General features: G+C 33.4%; 1 protein-coding gene and 1 long non-coding RNA gene across 4 annotated transcripts in view; one reads left to right on the top strand and one right to left on the bottom strand.

Moving 5' to 3' along the window:
* The window catches only part of LOC136028337 (lachesin-like), a 185,324-nt gene extending 172,483 nt beyond the window's left edge, over window positions 1-12,841 (top strand). For all 3 annotated transcript variants that reach the window (XM_065706118.1, XM_065706120.1, XM_065706119.1), the window contains exons 7-10: window positions 1,519-1,656; window positions 6,190-6,339; window positions 10,501-10,671; window positions 12,543-12,841. In XM_065706118.1, coding sequence (XP_065562190.1) covers window positions 1,519-1,656; window positions 6,190-6,339; window positions 10,501-10,671; window positions 12,543-12,691 — 608 coding nt within the window. In that variant the 3' untranslated portion in view covers window positions 12,692-12,841. The remainder of the gene's footprint in view (window positions 1-1,518; window positions 1,657-6,189; window positions 6,340-10,500; window positions 10,672-12,542) is intronic.
* LOC136028338 (uncharacterized) overlaps window positions 1-18,096 on the bottom strand; it is a 142,803-nt gene that overhangs the window by 36,509 nt on the left and 88,198 nt on the right. Inside the window, exon 2 of the long non-coding RNA XR_010617811.1 lies at window positions 7,288-7,521. This is a non-coding gene — a long non-coding RNA (uncharacterized LOC136028338). The remainder of the gene's footprint in view (window positions 1-7,287; window positions 7,522-18,096) is intronic.

Below are 18,096 nucleotides of genomic sequence, written 5' to 3'. Positions count from 1 at the left end.
ATTTTATCCACCGGTGTGTTTGCCCTATTTGATCTGAGTTGTTGCCTCGCAGCAAAAAAAAACCTGAAATTTTTATTTTTACAAGAAATTTTCAACTCAAACATGACTTAAGTCTGAAATTTCAATTCGAGTGATCCCATTATTAGTATTGTATAATAGCTGATTTGGTAGGATCTTTAAAAAAAGCAAAAAAAAAATATATATATCGACAACTATCCTTCTTGGGATGGGTCAAACTTTCAAATTTGGTAGATCAGAATACGGAATCTGTAGATATGCCGGATGGGAAATTTTATTCTTTATTTCTTTTTCAGAGATGCTTCCTACTTTGTCTAAAGTATTCTTATGCTAGTTTTTATAAGTAAATTTTTTGTATTCTCCAACTCTCCTTTCAGTGCTACTAAAATTTATAAAATTCAAAATTAAAGACTGCACATATGCACGGCTGCACCAACGATTGACGCAATTGGACTGAACCTTGAGTGTCCTCCCCAAAATAGTGAGCATTCCCCAGTTCCTGAGTATTTCTTATGGGTATTACCAAATGAAGTTAGTTGTTTTTATTAGTAGGCTCCCGTCCTGAAAATCATTTCTTTATTAGCGCCTGAACTAACTTACCAGTATTCAAATATAAAATTGTTGCATTTTCAAATTCATAAATTTGAAAAATTGGAGCCCAAACAGACTTAATCTTGATGAATTCTACCGCTGAGGGTGATTTTGAAAAGCCTGTCTAACAATTTAACGAGGTAATTTTCCATCATAGGGTACTACTTCCACGATTGCAACAAATTAAAAAAAAAAATTCATTTGAAGTACAATTTTTCGCTTCAAGATCCCTCCATTTCCCTTAAATGGCCTTACTCAAAATTGATCACTTTTGCATAAGCTTTTTTGGCTGTTAAAAGAAATAAAAACAAAGAAATCATACATGAAAATGAACAAAAATCTTTTAGGTATTTATGAGAATATTTTAAATAAAAAAGAAAAAAAAAGAAAAACCCCTTAATTTGGGAAAAGCTTAAAATTTGAAAAGAACAATGAATTGAAAAACTATAATATTATTAAAAAACCGTAACAGATAAAAAAAGTCAAATATTTTCCTAGGTAAAAAAAAGAAAGCTTATTGCCCAAAAGCAATACAAGAAGGCAAGAAGTATAAGGAAAATATTTTGGTTAAAATTTAACAATAATTAGTTGAACCGACTGATTAAATACCTTTGAATTTAGTTAAGTTTAAATATTTGGAACCAGCATGAAATCTTAGTTCTATTGATGTATATTGCCATTAAAAATCAATTCTCAACAGCTCTAGCTCCTAGTTCTATATGTTACTTCTTACCTACATTTCACTACCATGAACTATAAGCAAGGAGCTCTGTGTCTTTTCATCTGACTCGTTTAACCTGATCATCATTTAAAGTTCAGTTGTTTTATTCATTAAGAATTACAAGATGCTATTCCTAAGAGGGGAATGGATATGAAAAATCATTTTTCTAACACTATTGTCTATTCCAGTTCCCCCCATGGTTATGGTCCCAAGTCAGTTAGAAGGCGTTCCTCTTGGGAGGGAAGTAATACTCGAATGTCATGTAGAAGCTTATCCAAAGGCTATACTTTACTGGACTAACGGAAGGGGAGATATGATTATAAGCAGTAAGTGTTATTTTGATAACAATATTTAAGCTTTAGCGTTAGTTAATATGCTTTATCTGAAAACAAATGAATTTATTTTGAACAACTACTTTAGATTAAATTTAAGAATTATATTTCAGGAAATTAGGAATGAAATTCTTCTAGGCAAATGATCCGAAAGTTAAATGAGAAATAGGGCAACATTTTTTAATCTTTATTTTCTTACTTTTGAATCTCATTTGTTGCCTGTGGTCATGTTTATCTGTCCCCGGTCATTTATCTAACAGAGGACTCACCCCTTCCCCAAAATTTTATTTTTTGCGGCTTTATCTATAATTTCTTATGTCTTCTGTATAGTTCACTTGTTTTAACGGTTTCAGGTAATTCAGACCTCCCCTTCCCATCAACCAAACTTGACTCCTACATATTTACCGGGTTTACCGGGTAAAAACCCGGTAAACTACAATGGAAATACCTAAAGCACCACTAAACTACTTTAGAACACGCCAAAGAATATTTAATACTTTTTAAGTGTGTTTACCTCCCCCCAATTTCAGATTGACCCCTTGGGTATATGCAAATTTTGCTCGTTTGTTTATGTTCTTTATTTTTTTTTATTTTGATCATCAACAGGTGGTTCACAATACCAAAAAAACCTTTTATGCAGTTCAAGTCTACATTAAGGCCTTAGGCGAGAAAAGAGGGATGGAACGTAGCTATAAAAGCATCAAAGACTATTTCGGAATGATTACAAATATTTCCCATTACATTTCAATTTTTTCTCTTGTTCTTCTGTTTTTCTACAAAATAACATTGGCTTTTTTTCATATTCTTTTGAACAATCATAAATATAAATTTCTCATCGATATAAATGGGATAATGGATTCATTAATATTCCTCAATCTCCAAATATTTAAGCTTTGATCCTAGGGAGCTTACAGTTAAATAAATTCAAAGTAAAAACTCTAAATTTTAGCTACCAGGTGGCTTGAAACACGACTGGTACAACTTTATGAATAATTAAGATTAGTCGTACCAAATATTTTCTAATTATACACCTATTCCAAACTGGAATTCAAAAGAAAATGAAACTTATAACGCAAAAAATCTAAGAACCTGAGATTTTCCTAAGAAATTTGTGCAAGCTTTTTTTCATTTGTATAATAGGTTGGAGTAACCTTGGGTACATGCGGAATACAGCTTATTTCAAGTGACGTGAATGGTCCTCTATCTAATGAGCTTCTATTTTCGTCTTCAAACTCTCTGCCGCAACCTAGTAAAAAGCGACAATAAAAAGTAAAAGCGATAAGCGATAAAAATTCATTGTGCACGTTTTTAATCAAGCAAAGGCAAAATACTGCCACATACGGTATCTTGAAGTTCTTAAAACGAAAAAGGTTTATTCTTCTTAAGAAAAAAAAACCTTATATGCTTTTAAGCCTGAAGAAATGCTGGACTGTTTTGTTTGCAACATTTAAATTTTGCCGAAATCTCCATATTTGAAAACCCCAATGTTCAACATCACAATCCATAAAATTCTTGAAGATAGCATTTACAGTAACATCTTTATTAATTACTGGGCCATTAGTCTGGTCTCTATAGGTAGCAAATTACTTCGTAATATGACACTTCTTAGACTGAGAGATAGTGTTGATAAAGTTTGAAAAGAAGGACAGAGCGGTTTAGAAAAGGTAGAGGATGTGTCGACCAAATTTTCACACTTAGGTTAGAAATGGAGAAGTGCCTGAGTTATAAAAACCTTTGAACCTTAGTTTTATACCAGACAAATACATCAAAGTGAGTAGTGCTCTGTACGGGAATAAGACTGTTGCGGTTAAAAAAGGAAACGAGGTTACCAGCTGGTCTGGTATTAAATCAGGAGCTTAGCAGGGTTGGGTTCTATCCCACTTTATATGAACCATTTTGATGGATTGTATCTTAAGAAGCACAGGAAAGACAATAGGAGACCACGGAATCAAACGAGGTGAAAAAACTTTCCTGGACTTAGGTTATGCTGACGGTTTAAGCTTCCTAAATGAAAGACTGAGCCGAATGAATGAAAATCACACCATCGCATTCAGCGTATCAGAGAACTCTATAGCAAAAATTTCAAGCTCCTATCTACAAAAATGTGGAATTTCGTATTTTTGCCAGAAGACAGATCACGGGTGCGGTTTTTTTTTTTTTTTTTTTTTTCAGGGGTCATTGTATCGACCAAGTGGTCCTATAATGTTGCTAAAGGGCTCATTCTATCGGAAATTAAAGGTTCTAGTGCCCTTTTTAAGTGACCAAAAAACTTGTAGGGCACCTAGGCCCCCTCCCACGCTCATTTTTTCCAAAAGTCAACGAATCAAAATTTTGAGATTGCCATTTTGTTCCGCATAGTCGAAAACCATAATTACTATGTCTTTGGGGATGACTTACTCCCCCATAGTTCCTTGGGGAGGGGCTTCAAGTTACAAACTTTGATCAGTGTTTATATACAATAATGGTTATTGGGAAGTGTACAGACGTATTCAGGGGGATTTTTTTGGTTTGGGGGTGGGGTTGAGGGGAGGGGGCTATGTGGGAGGATCTTTCCTTGGAGGAATATGTCATGGGGGAAGAGAAATTCAATGAAAAAGGCGCGGGATTTTCTAGCATAACTATAAAAAAAAAACAATGAAAAAATAAACATGAAAAAGTTTTTTCAAGTGAAAGTAAGGAGTAGCATTAAAACTTAAAACGAACAGAGATTATTACGTATATAAGGGGTTCTAAAAATACTTTAGCATAAAAAGCGAGGTATTTAGGAGGAGATAAATACCTCGCTCTTTATGCTAAATTATTTTTAGTAATTTCAACTATTTATTCTACGGCCTTTCTGATTCAGGGGTCATTCTTAAAGAATTGGGACAAAACTTAAGATTTAGCGTAAAGAGCGAGGTATTAACGAGGGGACAAATCCCATCATATATATAAAAAATATATAATAATATAACAGTTTGTTACGTAAGTTAATTCTTAAGTTACGTATATTTTTTACTAATAAAAACGTTCGTTAAAAATTAAAAGTTCTAGTTGCCTTTTAAGTAACCGAAAAATTGGAAGGCAACTAGGCCTCCTTCCCCACCCCTTATTTCTCAAAATCGTCTGATCAAAACTAAGGGAAAGCCATTTAGCCAAAAAAAGAATTAATATGCAAATTTTATTTTAATAATTTATATGCGGAGAGCCAAAATCAAATATGCATTAATTCAAAAACGTTTAGAAATTAAATAAAAAAACTAGTTTTTTTAACTGAAAGTAAGGAGCGACATTAAAACTTAAAACGAACAAAAATTACTCCGTATGAGAAATGGGTTGTCCCCTCCGCAATCCCTCGCTCTTTACGTTAAAGTTTGACTCTGACACAGTTCTAGTTTTAAAAAACAAAACAAAAAATTTAGCATAAAGAGCGAGGGATTGCGGAGGGGACAACCCATTTCATATACACAGTAATTTTTGTTCGTTTTAAGTTTAATGTCGCTCCTTACTTTCAGTTAAAAAAAAATAGTTTTTTTTATTTAATACCAAAAGAATTGAATTTTCATGCTGATTTCAAATATATAAATTTCATTTAGTTTAATCTTACCCATCAAAGTTTACGATCCTGAGAAAATTTTCCTGATTTTCGAAAAAAAAGGAAAACACCCCCTAGAAGTCAAGTCATCTTAATGAAAACCACATCATCAGGTTTAGCGTATCTGACAACCCTACTTTATTGGTTTCAAGATCGTATCAGCAGAAATGTGGATTTTTTTTTTTTTTTTTTTTTTTTTTTTTTTTTTTTTTTTTTTTTTTTTGTCAGAAGAAAAATCTAGGATGCGTGTTTATTTGCTCCTTTGTTTTTTGGTTTTTTTCAGTTTTTTTTATCAAATTCAAATAGATAATAATTCTGTTCGTTTTGAGTTTTAATATTACTCCTTACTTTCAGCTGAAAAAACTTTTTTTTATTTAATCTTATAAACATCCAATTTGTTTAACAACACATAAATTGAAAACATTGATGTAATGTCTAGGCCTCCTTCAGAGATAAGATGAAGAGATAAAAAGTATAAGGGATCCCTCGCATATAAGTAGCTATAGATATTGGTTGTTTTAGGAAAAAGCCTGAGTTGTCTCATCTTCTCGTTTGGCAAGAAGAAATTGTTGCTTGCAATTGGAAGGCATGACTCTCAATCCTTACCAAGAAACTTGATAATATTCATTTGTCTCTCTTAGAATTCTAACAAAAGACTTAAACGAATAACACAAAAAATAAGCTTTTCCAAACTTGTTTTGTCCAAATGCACTAAAAATGTATTCTTTTTGGGATTACCTGAAGTAAAACCAAAAGACTCAAAATGAATTTGGAGAGCAGCCTTAGCATATAACCGTTAAAGGACAAATCTTTAGGTCCTCATCACCCTTAATTTTTTGTAGTCATAAAAATGCTCAGCTTTTCTGGGTAGGGGGTAACAAACTAATTTGTAATGCTTATGCATTGAATTAGCGTTATTAAGAGCATCGAGTCATATTCATTTTTTGTTATAGGTGATCGATACGAAATCATTCAAATTGAAGACATGTATACAATATTCATGAGATTGAAAATAAGAAACATAACTAATCGTGATTTTGGAACTTATCGATGTGTTGCAAGAAACTCGCTAGGGGAATCCGATGGAGCGATAAAGCTTTATGGTAAGAAGATTATTCTTTTCACTTTGAAGGTCTTATGTGTAAGTCTAATAATAGAAATTCCAACTTCATTTGAGAAAATTATTTTTGAGGAAATGCTATAGAATTCCCGGATAAACTTTTACTCCATAGTACTTCTTGTAGTTAGATCTACTGCTTGATAAATAATTTGGTAAATAGGTACCAAAATGATGAAGATGTAAGATGCTCATTTTATGTTTTAAAATGGATATTCTTTACTTTGAAAAATATCTTATCAGTAATATTTCAAAAATATTTTTTCTTTAAGCAATGTTTTCTTTTATAGATTTTAATTTAAGTTGCCAACTTGTTTATTTTGGCTTTTCTTGTTTTCAATTAAAAATACAGGAGTTTAATTTTGGAGAAGGTTGCCTAAATTTGTTTTAGACGTGAAAATACGCAACGCTATTTAAAACGTTGAGAATGATGACCTCTAATTTAGTCAGTGAACTACTCGCTCAGCTTTGCATATTAGGTTACTCGCATATACCATTTGAGTTATGTATATATACATACATATTTTTAGGTTGCCCATGAGAGAGGGAAGAGGGGACTCAAAATTTACCGTAATATCTATTTGTAAAAAACTTACTCGACAAAAGCCTGACGAACAAGTCTATTGCTGGTATTTTCAACAAAATACATAAAAGGCTATTCCTCCCAACAAATCTTTTATTGGCGAAATCGAATTTGGAATAGTAAAAACAGCAATTACTTGCTCTTCAACTTTTTTTTTTAACGATAGTCTGTAAGATGGTATGTCCTATTCATAAAACTTTCAGTTTGTGTCATTTTTTAAACCAAATATAAATAAAAGGTTTATTTTGACAGTCCTATCAGATCTTGTGCATAATATTAACAAAGAAAAAAAAAACTGGAAATCCAAAAACACACAAAGACTCCGATTGGAGATAAGACTCCAGAGAATACCTGATGTCTAAGACTTGCATTTTTGGCTGTTTATCTAACAATTGTTTTATGCTTTACCATCCCTTCTTTCCAGCATACCAGACACAGTGGGCTTGGATAAGGTCCCCAAAGGAAGTTGAGCTGTCCATTTGTTTTCCATATAGCACTTAAATACCCTGAGCTTTCTTAACTTTCCACGGCCAACCCTGAAGTGAAGCATAAACATCAGGATTTGTTTCGGAAAGGAGCTCAATCCTAAAAGAAAACATTTATTGGTAATTGGAATAAAAAGTGCCAGAAATTTTTGAAATATTTGGGATTTTTTCTTTTCTGGGGGCAGTGCCCCTGGGCACTTTGAGATTGTAAACTCACATCGGTATAGTGCAGAAGGAACTAAATTACTATTATTGCTCATGTATGCAATGTGTTTAAAATCGGTCGCTTTCATAGGTTTCATAGGGTTAATAATAAGACCCTAGGTACTCAGCTTTAACTACTCTTATCTCAGTTTCAAAGCATCCGGTCCATACTTCTTCAGACTTCCATTTCTTATACTGACTTTAAAAAAAGGCTTAGTCGTCGTATCGGCAAATAAAAAAAGCGGTAGCATTGAACTCTATGAGAGTGTTAAATGGCAAATCAATTTTTATTTAAACTTGATGGTTGTAGGTGATGTAAAACCTTTTTAGAAAATTTTAATTAAATATTTGAATTATTAGAATATTATTTGGATTGCAGAATAGGCTTATACAGGGGTGCCTAGAACTTGGCTTATAAAAATATCTTTATTTCGGTACAAAAATTGTTCATAGTGTTGGCTCAAGTTATCTAAAGGATCTTTTAGTTTAATTTTATTTTTTCCGTGTCATGTTACCTTCTTTATAATTCGGTTAAAGCTGTCAAATATTGTCCTGTTCAGGCCATGCCCCCCTAACATTAGCTGGAAAAATTGAAAAAAAAAATCCTCCAGAAGAAACTTCTACATAACAAATATGTTGACATTAACCAAGATTCTTCTATCCTGTTAGACTTCTATCTTAGCTTCTGTCCTAGCTATCCTAGCTATTAGGATATTCTTCTATCCTAGCTTTGCAGGTAAAGGTCATCCTATTCACTTAAAGCTATTTATAAAAGCGACTGTTAATGTGGGCTCACATTGGCTCAGAAACTCACTCACATCAGCCTATCATTCCTGTCTCCCGGAAAGAACTTCAGATCTTAAAATTTTCGGCTTATACAATGTGCGCAAAGTATATGTAACAAAAAGTAACTTAGAAAAACACCTAATAAATTATTGTTGCATTTTGTATGTATATATGTATTTATTTATAACCCATCATACAAAATAATGATGTGATGAAATACATTGAAAAAAAAGAAGAAAGAAACAACATATCGTAATTACATTCTAAAATACAAATAAAAATAATTCCACGTCGAAAAACAACATTTTGCCATTCATGGCTGGTTTGCTTAATGCACATGTGTACATTCAGCCCAGCTAACTTAGCACACGGGTCAGACAAGCTATGTTTTTTCATCAATTAGGAGTTGCGGGTCCACGGAGGAACTCGCAACAGAAACTTAGCAAATTTGAAGAAAACGCGCTTCATCCTAAGATGGTCAGATTCACTAAATAGAGGGTAAAACGGTACTAAATACAGAATATGTGGCAGGACGACACTATTGTGAATCCTGGCAAGATGGGCTCTATTCAAATGAAACTGAGAACTAAAAATTGTACCATATTCACGACGGATTTTTGTTTCCGTACTTTCCATCATCAATAGCCAGTTTTTTTTTTTTTTTTTTTTTTTTTTTTTTTTTTTTTTTTTTTTTTTTTTTTTTTTTTTTTTTTATGCATGACAGCAGTTTTGAATGCTATTAGAGCCCGCGAGTTTCAAAATCTGAAAAAAGAATATGATTCATAGGAAATATTTTTAAATATAGATATCTTGAAAACATTAAAAGGCATTTTGGAAAGAAATTATCTCAGTTTAGCTTGTAGTTTGTGATTTTATTTTGTCTTAATCTAAGTTGAGTTTGAAAATGTACAATTATAAATAAAAAGTGAAAAACACTATTAAGCAGGCATGGAAGGTAGGTTTATTTGAAAGCACTTTCTACATGACTTGTTTAACAAGAACATCAAATGCCAAAGTAGTGGCTTAAGTTTGCCTTTCTGTCTTATTGAAGAGCTTTCGTTCAAGTGTTGTTTTTCAATATCTATTTTTATAAATTAACTAATAAAGGGGTCGCAAAAGTGCATCAGAAGAGACGTGCAGAAAAAATTTACTTCTGTTTTCCTGTAAAACTAATTTGATAAGCACCCTTCGTATATAGAGGCATCATTATGCTATATATGCTACACACGACAATCCTTATCCTTGACTTTAAATACTTATAGTTTCAATGGAAATGAAATTAACGATATGCAGCTTTGGATCTAGACCCACCGGGGTGACCAGGAACAAAAAGCAATTATTTGTGCTGTAGTTTAAGGATCTCCCTTCCTGAAAGGTCTACCCATATAGTTTCCAAATGTGAAACCCCCTTTATAAGGCCTAAAAATTAGTTTTGCTATAAATTACAATTAATTGCTTAAATCAAAGAAAACAAAGGAAGGAAAACAGCTTACAGAAGCCTCATTCTTCAGAACCAAAATAGCTTGTCCAAAGTAAAATTTATCTAAGTAATATAATTCCCTAGAGGTGCAAGGGGCAGCCTATATGAGGGGGTATAAGATTCTAATGCGTTTAATTGGATGATTATTCCAATATGCTAAAATTAGCAAGCTGTAATCCCAGTCTATCCCGATGATATCCCAAATATACTCATCCTTGGTACTGAAAACTTGACTTCAGTTAGAACCCATAGGATCCAGCCTATGCCTGGCCCGTTTGTAATTTGTCTTTGGGAAGACTAACCTCAAAGATTGATAGGCATTAGGATTGGTATGGACTATGAGGATTATGTTATGAATGAGAGCTACTAACCAAGGTTTGTTGTTGCAAGTTTGTTTTCTGACAAGAAACTTGTGATATTGCCTTTAACTGAAAAAAAAACTATTCTTTTATCTTCCTCTTTAGATGATCTTTGTGAACGGGGTTGCTTTAAACTTTATAAAGTGAAATAAAGCCCACGCTTGTCTCGATTTAACTGCACAAGTTTGGTATGTTTATTATAGAATAAAATATAACTTTCATTAGTTGTAGTACCCCACTCTATTTTTAGAAATTATCTTACCGACACAACCCTCTACTACGAAAGACTTTGTTACTGCTGAAGTTACTTTCCATGAAGTTAGCAAAGGTCAAGACGAAAGTATTGAGAAGAAGTCCAAAAGAAAGAAGTGGAAAGAGGGAAAGACAAATCCAGGACGCAACAGAAAAGAAAATGTCATTGGTGAGTGATTAAGAGATTTTCTTTTTTTAAGAAAACAACGTTTTTTGTCGTTTTTATTACCTCTTAAATTTGGAAAAGTACTATAATTCACAAAGAAAAATTTAATATATCGTCTCTGTCACATCTGAAGATCGTAACTGCCATGTCCACAATTTTAAGACAATGACCAAAAACCATCTGCCAAGCTCTTCTTAACAGAAAAGGGTTAACGTGGCATTGATATTCAGTCTCTTTTTATGCCCCTGCGCTCCATTATCCTCCTGATGATACTATTACCACTACTAACAACTCACCATAGCACGAAGCTTCTAGAGGCTAAAACAGCTGCGCATGCTCCTCCTCCATCTCAATCTATTCAAACCATTCTTCTTCACAACTTCCCAGGAAGTTTCTATTTCCCTTAAATATTTCTTTAAGACAAATTCTAATCCCAACCGCGGACGACCTGCTTACCGTTTAGCCCAAGACAGTTTGCCGAAAAGGAAAATCCGGTACCCTATTCATCTCAACTCTTCTCCCATTATAGTCCTAGAAAGCGGAGTTGTCAAACCTTTTCTTACAACCTGCTATTCTAAATATGGTCAGTTAGTGGAGTACTCTAAACGGTCCGTAGGTAATTTCTTTGGAAAACATCTAGCAAACTTTCCTCTATTTTTGGATCATTCATGCTTCAGAACCATATTTGATCACTGTCATCACTGTAGCTTCTAATATTCTAATTTTTGTTCCCGGACTTATCTCCCTATTCCTCCAAAAAATTTTCAACTAAGAAAAAGCACCCGGAGCCTTTTCTGTTGTCCTTGTAACATCTTCAAGGCACCCACCGTCTTTACTAATAAATCTACCAAGGTAACTGAAGTTATCCACTTAATCAGTCTTTCCATTACGCAACGTCATATTTTCGTCTTAATTTATTCCTAGCCTTAACGACTTAGTCTTTTTAAATTAATTTCCCAACCCTTTCTAGCATCCTTAACTTGTAAGACCTCTAAGAGTTCATTCATTTTGCTAACACTTTCATGTATAATGCTTAAATCATCAGTATAATCTAAATCCAAGAAAGCTTTCTTCTTAGATAGTAAACTCGTATTTTATACCCGTACTCTGGATGATATAGGATGTCTATTTGGCTTTCTAACCTCACAAAGGTTCACTTTGTTTTGTCTTTTTCTCTTCTTGCAGCTGGGATCTGATCACTTCGAAAATTCTTCTAGAGCAGTCCGTATTGTTGATGGGGGGCTTTTTGGCATGGAATACGCGTCCATGTAGATGGGATGTAATCCAATTCTAAACAAGCAGTATATTTTTTTTTATTTTCTTACTATTTGATTAATAAGTAACCAAAAGGTTTACGTTGTATTTAGTAATTACACATCAACTATATAATCTGTTTCTGTTTTAGATAACTTCGCAGACCACACTGCCTTTCCATGACGAAAGTAAAACAGTTCAAAATAGGGATGATACCTTTTTATTGACAGTGAAATATAAAATTATAAAAATTATACAGTGAAATAATTTTATATTTCACTGTCAATAAAAAGGTATCATCCCTATTTTGAACTGTTTTACTTTTGTTTCTGTTTTAGAGTTATTTATGTTTATTGTTTCTAGATAATTATTTCCAGAGTACTTCTTTTTAAAATTAAACAAAATTTGTCCAAATGAACTTAACATAAAGCGCATATACCTAGTTGCATAATTTATACTATACTAGTTGAACACGAGCTTTTGTCAACATGCTTTTTTGTCAGTTTTGTATTTTTATGCCTTATCTAAGTAATGAAGTTTCTTTTCATTTCACAAAAAAATACATCCCCGTTTATATGAAGTAAACTTTTGTTTGTTATTTTCTCATTTTTTTTTTCCAGATATGATCTATGAAGAGGACCTTACCACTAAAATTGAGTACGGTTGGCTTGGCAATATCTCTAGCGATGGCCGTAAATTGTCTCTGACTCGTGGTTTTCATGTTATTTTATATGCTTCTTTGCGTTTATATTTTCAGTGCCTTTTATGAATGGTTGTAAGATAGTTTTAACCCAAAAGAGAAATAAAATGGCTGAGATTTCAAAATTTTACTGCTGAGCTATTAAATTTTATTGTATTTAGTAAGTTAAAGGAATGCATATGTTTTATATTTATGTTAAAATAAACTGACGAGCCTTGCTATAGTGATTTATGTACTCAAGAAACAGAGGGACTTGTACATTTAGTTTCAAATGAAGTCTACCTGAGATAATGCAAAATTATTTGACATATTATTAGATTTTTCAACATTTGCTATCTCTATAATTGTCAGCCTGATCGCAAAACTGGAATTATTTTATTAACCAAATTCCAAGTTGATTCAAATACTTCAAATTCTCACAAAGTTACCAGTTATTATACAAAGTCCTAAAATTAATCTGCAAAAACGTCTTGTATTTTTTACCATTTCACACCAGTTTCCTCCCTCCTAGCAGGAAAGATTTCCAATGAGTACCTAAAAGTCTAGTCTACAGTTGGTCTGATTTTTCCGTAAGAAAAACTGGGAAGTTCAACTTTGAAATTGGAGTTCTAACATTGATGTAGATATATTATTTTGTACATCGGTTCTATTCTTCATCAGTGCATTACTAGTAAGCCAAAATCTTATTAAATTTACTAAACCGTAAGCTAGAAAGAAGACCTATGTTGTGAAGTATTCACATGACATAAAATGATATACAAATAATCAGCCTGAATGGGTTGTTCCCTATTTCATTCTCACTGGAAAGCGTTGATTTTTATTCAAACTTTGAAAATTGAACCGGTAAAAAGATCCTTTTTCTTTCAAATTTGACACCCGTGTCCTCAATGATAGCTTCAAAATAAATTCAAAATTTTAGTGTCTTCAATTTTGTCTCAGGCTCTCTCAGGGAAAACCCAAGGAATCAACTCTAAAATTGCACTTCGAATACTTGTGCTCTGAATATTTCATTTTTTTTTGTTATTTCAATTTTTTCTTACAGAATATTCTTTACAGAATATTCCACGACTAGCAGAACTATACTCTTGAGTCGATAAAAAAAGATGTGTTTTATGAAAATACATACCTAGCATAAAATGACATTTTATAAAATAGAATTTTATTAAGTTGTCCTTATTAAATTGGTCTTCAAAGCTGGTAGCTGCTTTAAAATTTCCCAAAGTTCAAATATTAATAGTTTTTTGTTTCCTAAAATTACACCCGTGTACAGACAGAATAGTAATGAAAAATCCTTGATTTATCAGATTTTAGAATTATCAAGGTCATTGACTGAATTTCAACAGTAGAAACCAAAAATGTGAAATAACGGATAAGTGACCTGAACGACTTCCAGGATAAACGAAGACCGTTCCCAGAGTACCCCAAGATATCTATTATAAATGACGACTGGGACACAGGGACACAACTACAACGGGGACGCCGGGGGGGGGCATATACAATAAAGATACGAAAATAAATGAGTTCGTTGATGTAACAAGTTTACGTATTCTTGGTCGTGCTGGAGCAGTTTCCCAAGCAGGAAACAAACAATTGACAATGAATTTCAACGAATAATGAGAACAGACTTTGTTTTGATTTTTGTTTTATCCGTGACTTTAGGCCTGTATTTCTTTAGAAAAGCAGGAAATTTTAGAATTTTGTTAGTCTTGCATTCAGAATTCCTACTTCTGAAAGCGGAATTTTAGAGTGACCCAGGTAAACTCCAGCCATTATTCGTTTGTATAGCTTGTGGTAGTGATGAGTTAGCTATCGATAAAATGGCAATATCTAAATCAAAAGTGTTAATTTATAGGTTTTAATAACGTGGAGAGACTGGAGAGCGACCTGATAAATTTTAATAAAGCGTTTAATGACTACCCAAGCCGCGATTTTCATTATGATGTAAGTGTAGTCTGTCCAATATTGATAATAGTATGGGTTCATTTGTGAGTTGAAGTATCAAAAAATATTGAGTAACAGATTGAATATGCTGCATTTAAGCTGCCAGAGACTTTACTCGTCTTTTAGTGTCTTTGATAAATTGACGAAGAGTTTTAATTTTCGTGTTTTAATTTTCGTGCTCCGAAGGAGACAAAGCTGAAGGATCAGACGGCTTTTCATTATTAAATCTTGAGGATCTCAAATCGATTTTGCGGCACAGAAACTGACATGGTGAAATTGTGATTCAAGTTAGGACATAAATCCGTTTTATTTCGAAATGACATTTAAGCAGATTTTTAAGTAGCTTTAAAATAGCCCCTCCTCCAAAAAAATTCCCACGGAAAATTTCCCTGGAAAGTTCCCGCGACCGCGGGGAAATTCGCCCCGAAAATTCTCCAAAGGAAACCCCTCCCATCCGCCGAAAATTGATCAGCCCAGATAGTTCCCTCGCGGGAATTTTTCTTCTTGGGATAATTTTCCCGTAATAATTCTCCACATAAGAAATTCCCTCTAGTTCAAAATTGAGCAGCCACAGGGAAAGTACAGAATAGGTACCTCACAATGTCACATGTCTTAAGCAGTAACAAAAGGAGAAGTCTTAAGGAGCACAAGATTGCAACGGGAGACCACAAAGTCAGACAGGGAGGAAAAACCATCCTGGACTTTTTATTCCATGAAATTGTCGTCAGCAAATCATTATACTGATGATTTTATCATCCTACATGACAGTGTGAGTAAAATGAATGAACTTTTAGAGGTTTTACGAGTTCAGGGTGCTAGAGTTAGTTTGAAAATAAATGTTAAGAAGACTGTCACCAAGGCTAGGAATAAGTGGAGATGAAAAGGTAACGTTGGGTAAAGAAAAGATTGATCAGGTGAACAGCTTCACTTACCTTGGTAGTATTATTAGTAAAGACTGCGGGAGCAGTGAAGATGTTAAAAACAAAATAGCCAAGGCTCGGGGTTTATTTTTCACAGTTTAAAAAAAAGTCTGGAAGAATAGAAAGATAGGTCTGCAAACCAAGATTCGAATATTGGAAGGTATTCTGATGAGAGCGGTCTTGGGCTAAACAGAAAGCAGGAGATTTTCATCTGGGGTTGGAAGATATTATAAAGAAAGATTTAAAGGAAATAGGAACTTCCTGGGACGGTGTAAAGAGGGAGGCTTTGAATAGATTGGGATAGAGAAGTAGTCTTCGTAGCTCTGTTGGCCTCAGGCAACTTGGTGCTGCGGTGAATTGCTAGTAGCAGTAGAAGTCAATCGTTTCAAGATTTATTTACCCATTTATACTCCTAAGTATTGTTTGTTTACTATTCATTTAATTTCTGTTCGTTTTGGGTTTTGTTTATGCCTGAACAGTAAAATATTTTTGTGCGTTTTAAGCTTCATTTGCATATTCAACTTAAGCTTTACTCGTTTTGAGATTTATTTATTCATTTATTTTAATGCCTGATGGATATTTTTTGCTATGATTGTTTATTTAATTTCCGTTCGTTTTGTGTTTCATTTATTCTTTAATAGTAAATTTTGGTTGTTTTTGAGTTTGAGTTAAAGTAGGTTTCTATTTCTTCTTATCTTAAGTTTAATAGTGCCTTTACTTTTCTTTAGGAAACTTTTTTCTGAAAGTTTTTTTTTTAATTAATTTCTGTTCGTTTTTGATTAACATAGTTTCAAGCTTTTCAAAATTATCTGTTTCAAAATAATTTTTTTTATTCCCAAATAGGTCAACAGTTTTGAAAAAAATTCACAAAGGAAACTGAAAATAAGATATATATTGATATTACTTGCAGAATGATCACCAGCACAAGGTTTTGATTCACCCAGGCCGGATTTAAAGCTTTGACGATTATAGTCTCAAGTGTTTTTGTTGCTCCGTTTTCCAAGATTTTGGGGAAATCCCCAAAACGTCAGGAATTGTAAAAGCTGCAGGGCCTAGTGGGTGTAACGGTAAATTCTGGTCGGGTTTCATTGCAATTTTCCTTTTACTTTCAATGTTGTAATAAGAACAAAAAATATATTTGTGAAATAATTCCTTTAAGTAAAGCGCCATATACGCAGTAGGCCTTATACTCTTACCGTTCGAGAAACGGACAGTAACGATACTCTTTCTATAGTAGATATATTATTCGGTAGAAGTATACAACCCCTACTCCCTGAAAACTACTGCTGTCTAACAACCAATCCTTAATCCAATTCTCCCCTGTCTTTGAATTGTGTTCTGCCAATTATTATAATAAAAAAAGTAAACTAAATTTAAAGAACTTAAGTAGCCACTTAAGTAAGAGAATGATCATTCTAAGTAAGAGAATTGGTTATTTAAGTAAGCGAATGATACTTTTGCCGTTAGGGAAACGGGCAATAGCCATACTCTTGCTTGTACTGAAGACACAATTCATTAGAAGTACATAACCCCTACTCCCCGAAGACGACCGCGGTCTCAACCAATGCTAAATCCAATTCTCACTTGACTTTTAAATTCTGTTCTCCTAACTACTATAATAAAAAAAAAGCTAAATTGCACAACTTTGAAGCCACTTAAGTAAGAAAATGATAATTCTAAGTAAGAAGATTGATTATTTGAGTAAGCGGATGATACTTTTACCGTTTGAGAAATGGGCAGTAGCCATACTCTTGTTTGTAGTGAAGACACCATTCATTAGAAGTACGTAACCCCAATTATTTCGGAAAAAATTATGCAAAACAAAACTTTTGACCGGATGCCCTTTGGGAAAGTGGGTCTTCGGCTCGTTGGCCATTGATCACTCTTAATTCTTCAGAAAGAGCTAGAAGTTTGAATCTCCGAATGAATGAGCCCCCTACGAATTCAATACATCCATCCCTTCCACATAACCTTATATTCTGATAAAATGGAACTTACATAAGTTACACTCCTTGCCCTTGAGGCTAGAGAAGATTTTTAATCCCCCCTAAGTTGTGATAATTTGAATTTTGGGATATTTTTTAACAAAACGGCTATTTTAAATTTTGATAAGACGCATTTGGAGAAAAAAGCACAAGGGAGAGGGGGCTAGTTACTTTTTGATCACTTATGATTCTTAAGAACTTTCAACTTTTATAAATTACAATCCTTGTCCCAGGGGCTATGGAGGATTTCTCAACCCTTAATTTACAGCACTTTGAATTTTGAAATATTTGAACAAAAGGGCTATCTATAATTTTTATCAAATGTATTTGAAGAAAATGACGTGAAGGGATAAATATGCTTCGATCACTTTTGATGACTCTCAAAAAGATAAGTAGAACTTTCGATTTCCAATCAAACGATCCATCTCTGTAGTTTATACGACCACCACTTCCATATAAGCTTATGTGTCCTCGAGGCATAGCTTACGACACTTGCCCCCGGTCTCTGGGAGGATGTGTAGACCCTGGAGATTTTGTTGTTTAATCTTTAAACTATTTTGAACAAAATATCTGTCTCAAAATTTTGATTGGATGCATTTGGGGAAAAAGGACCTTGGAGAGGGGTGTT

The sequence above is a fragment of the Artemia franciscana genome, chromosome 6 (genome assembly GCF_032884065.1).
Source record: "Artemia franciscana chromosome 6, ASM3288406v1, whole genome shotgun sequence".
NCBI classification, from domain to species: domain Eukaryota; kingdom Metazoa; phylum Arthropoda; class Branchiopoda; order Anostraca; family Artemiidae; genus Artemia; species Artemia franciscana.
The sequence above is the reverse complement of the archived record's forward strand: the minus strand, read 5'-3'. Positions and strand labels throughout refer to the sequence as shown.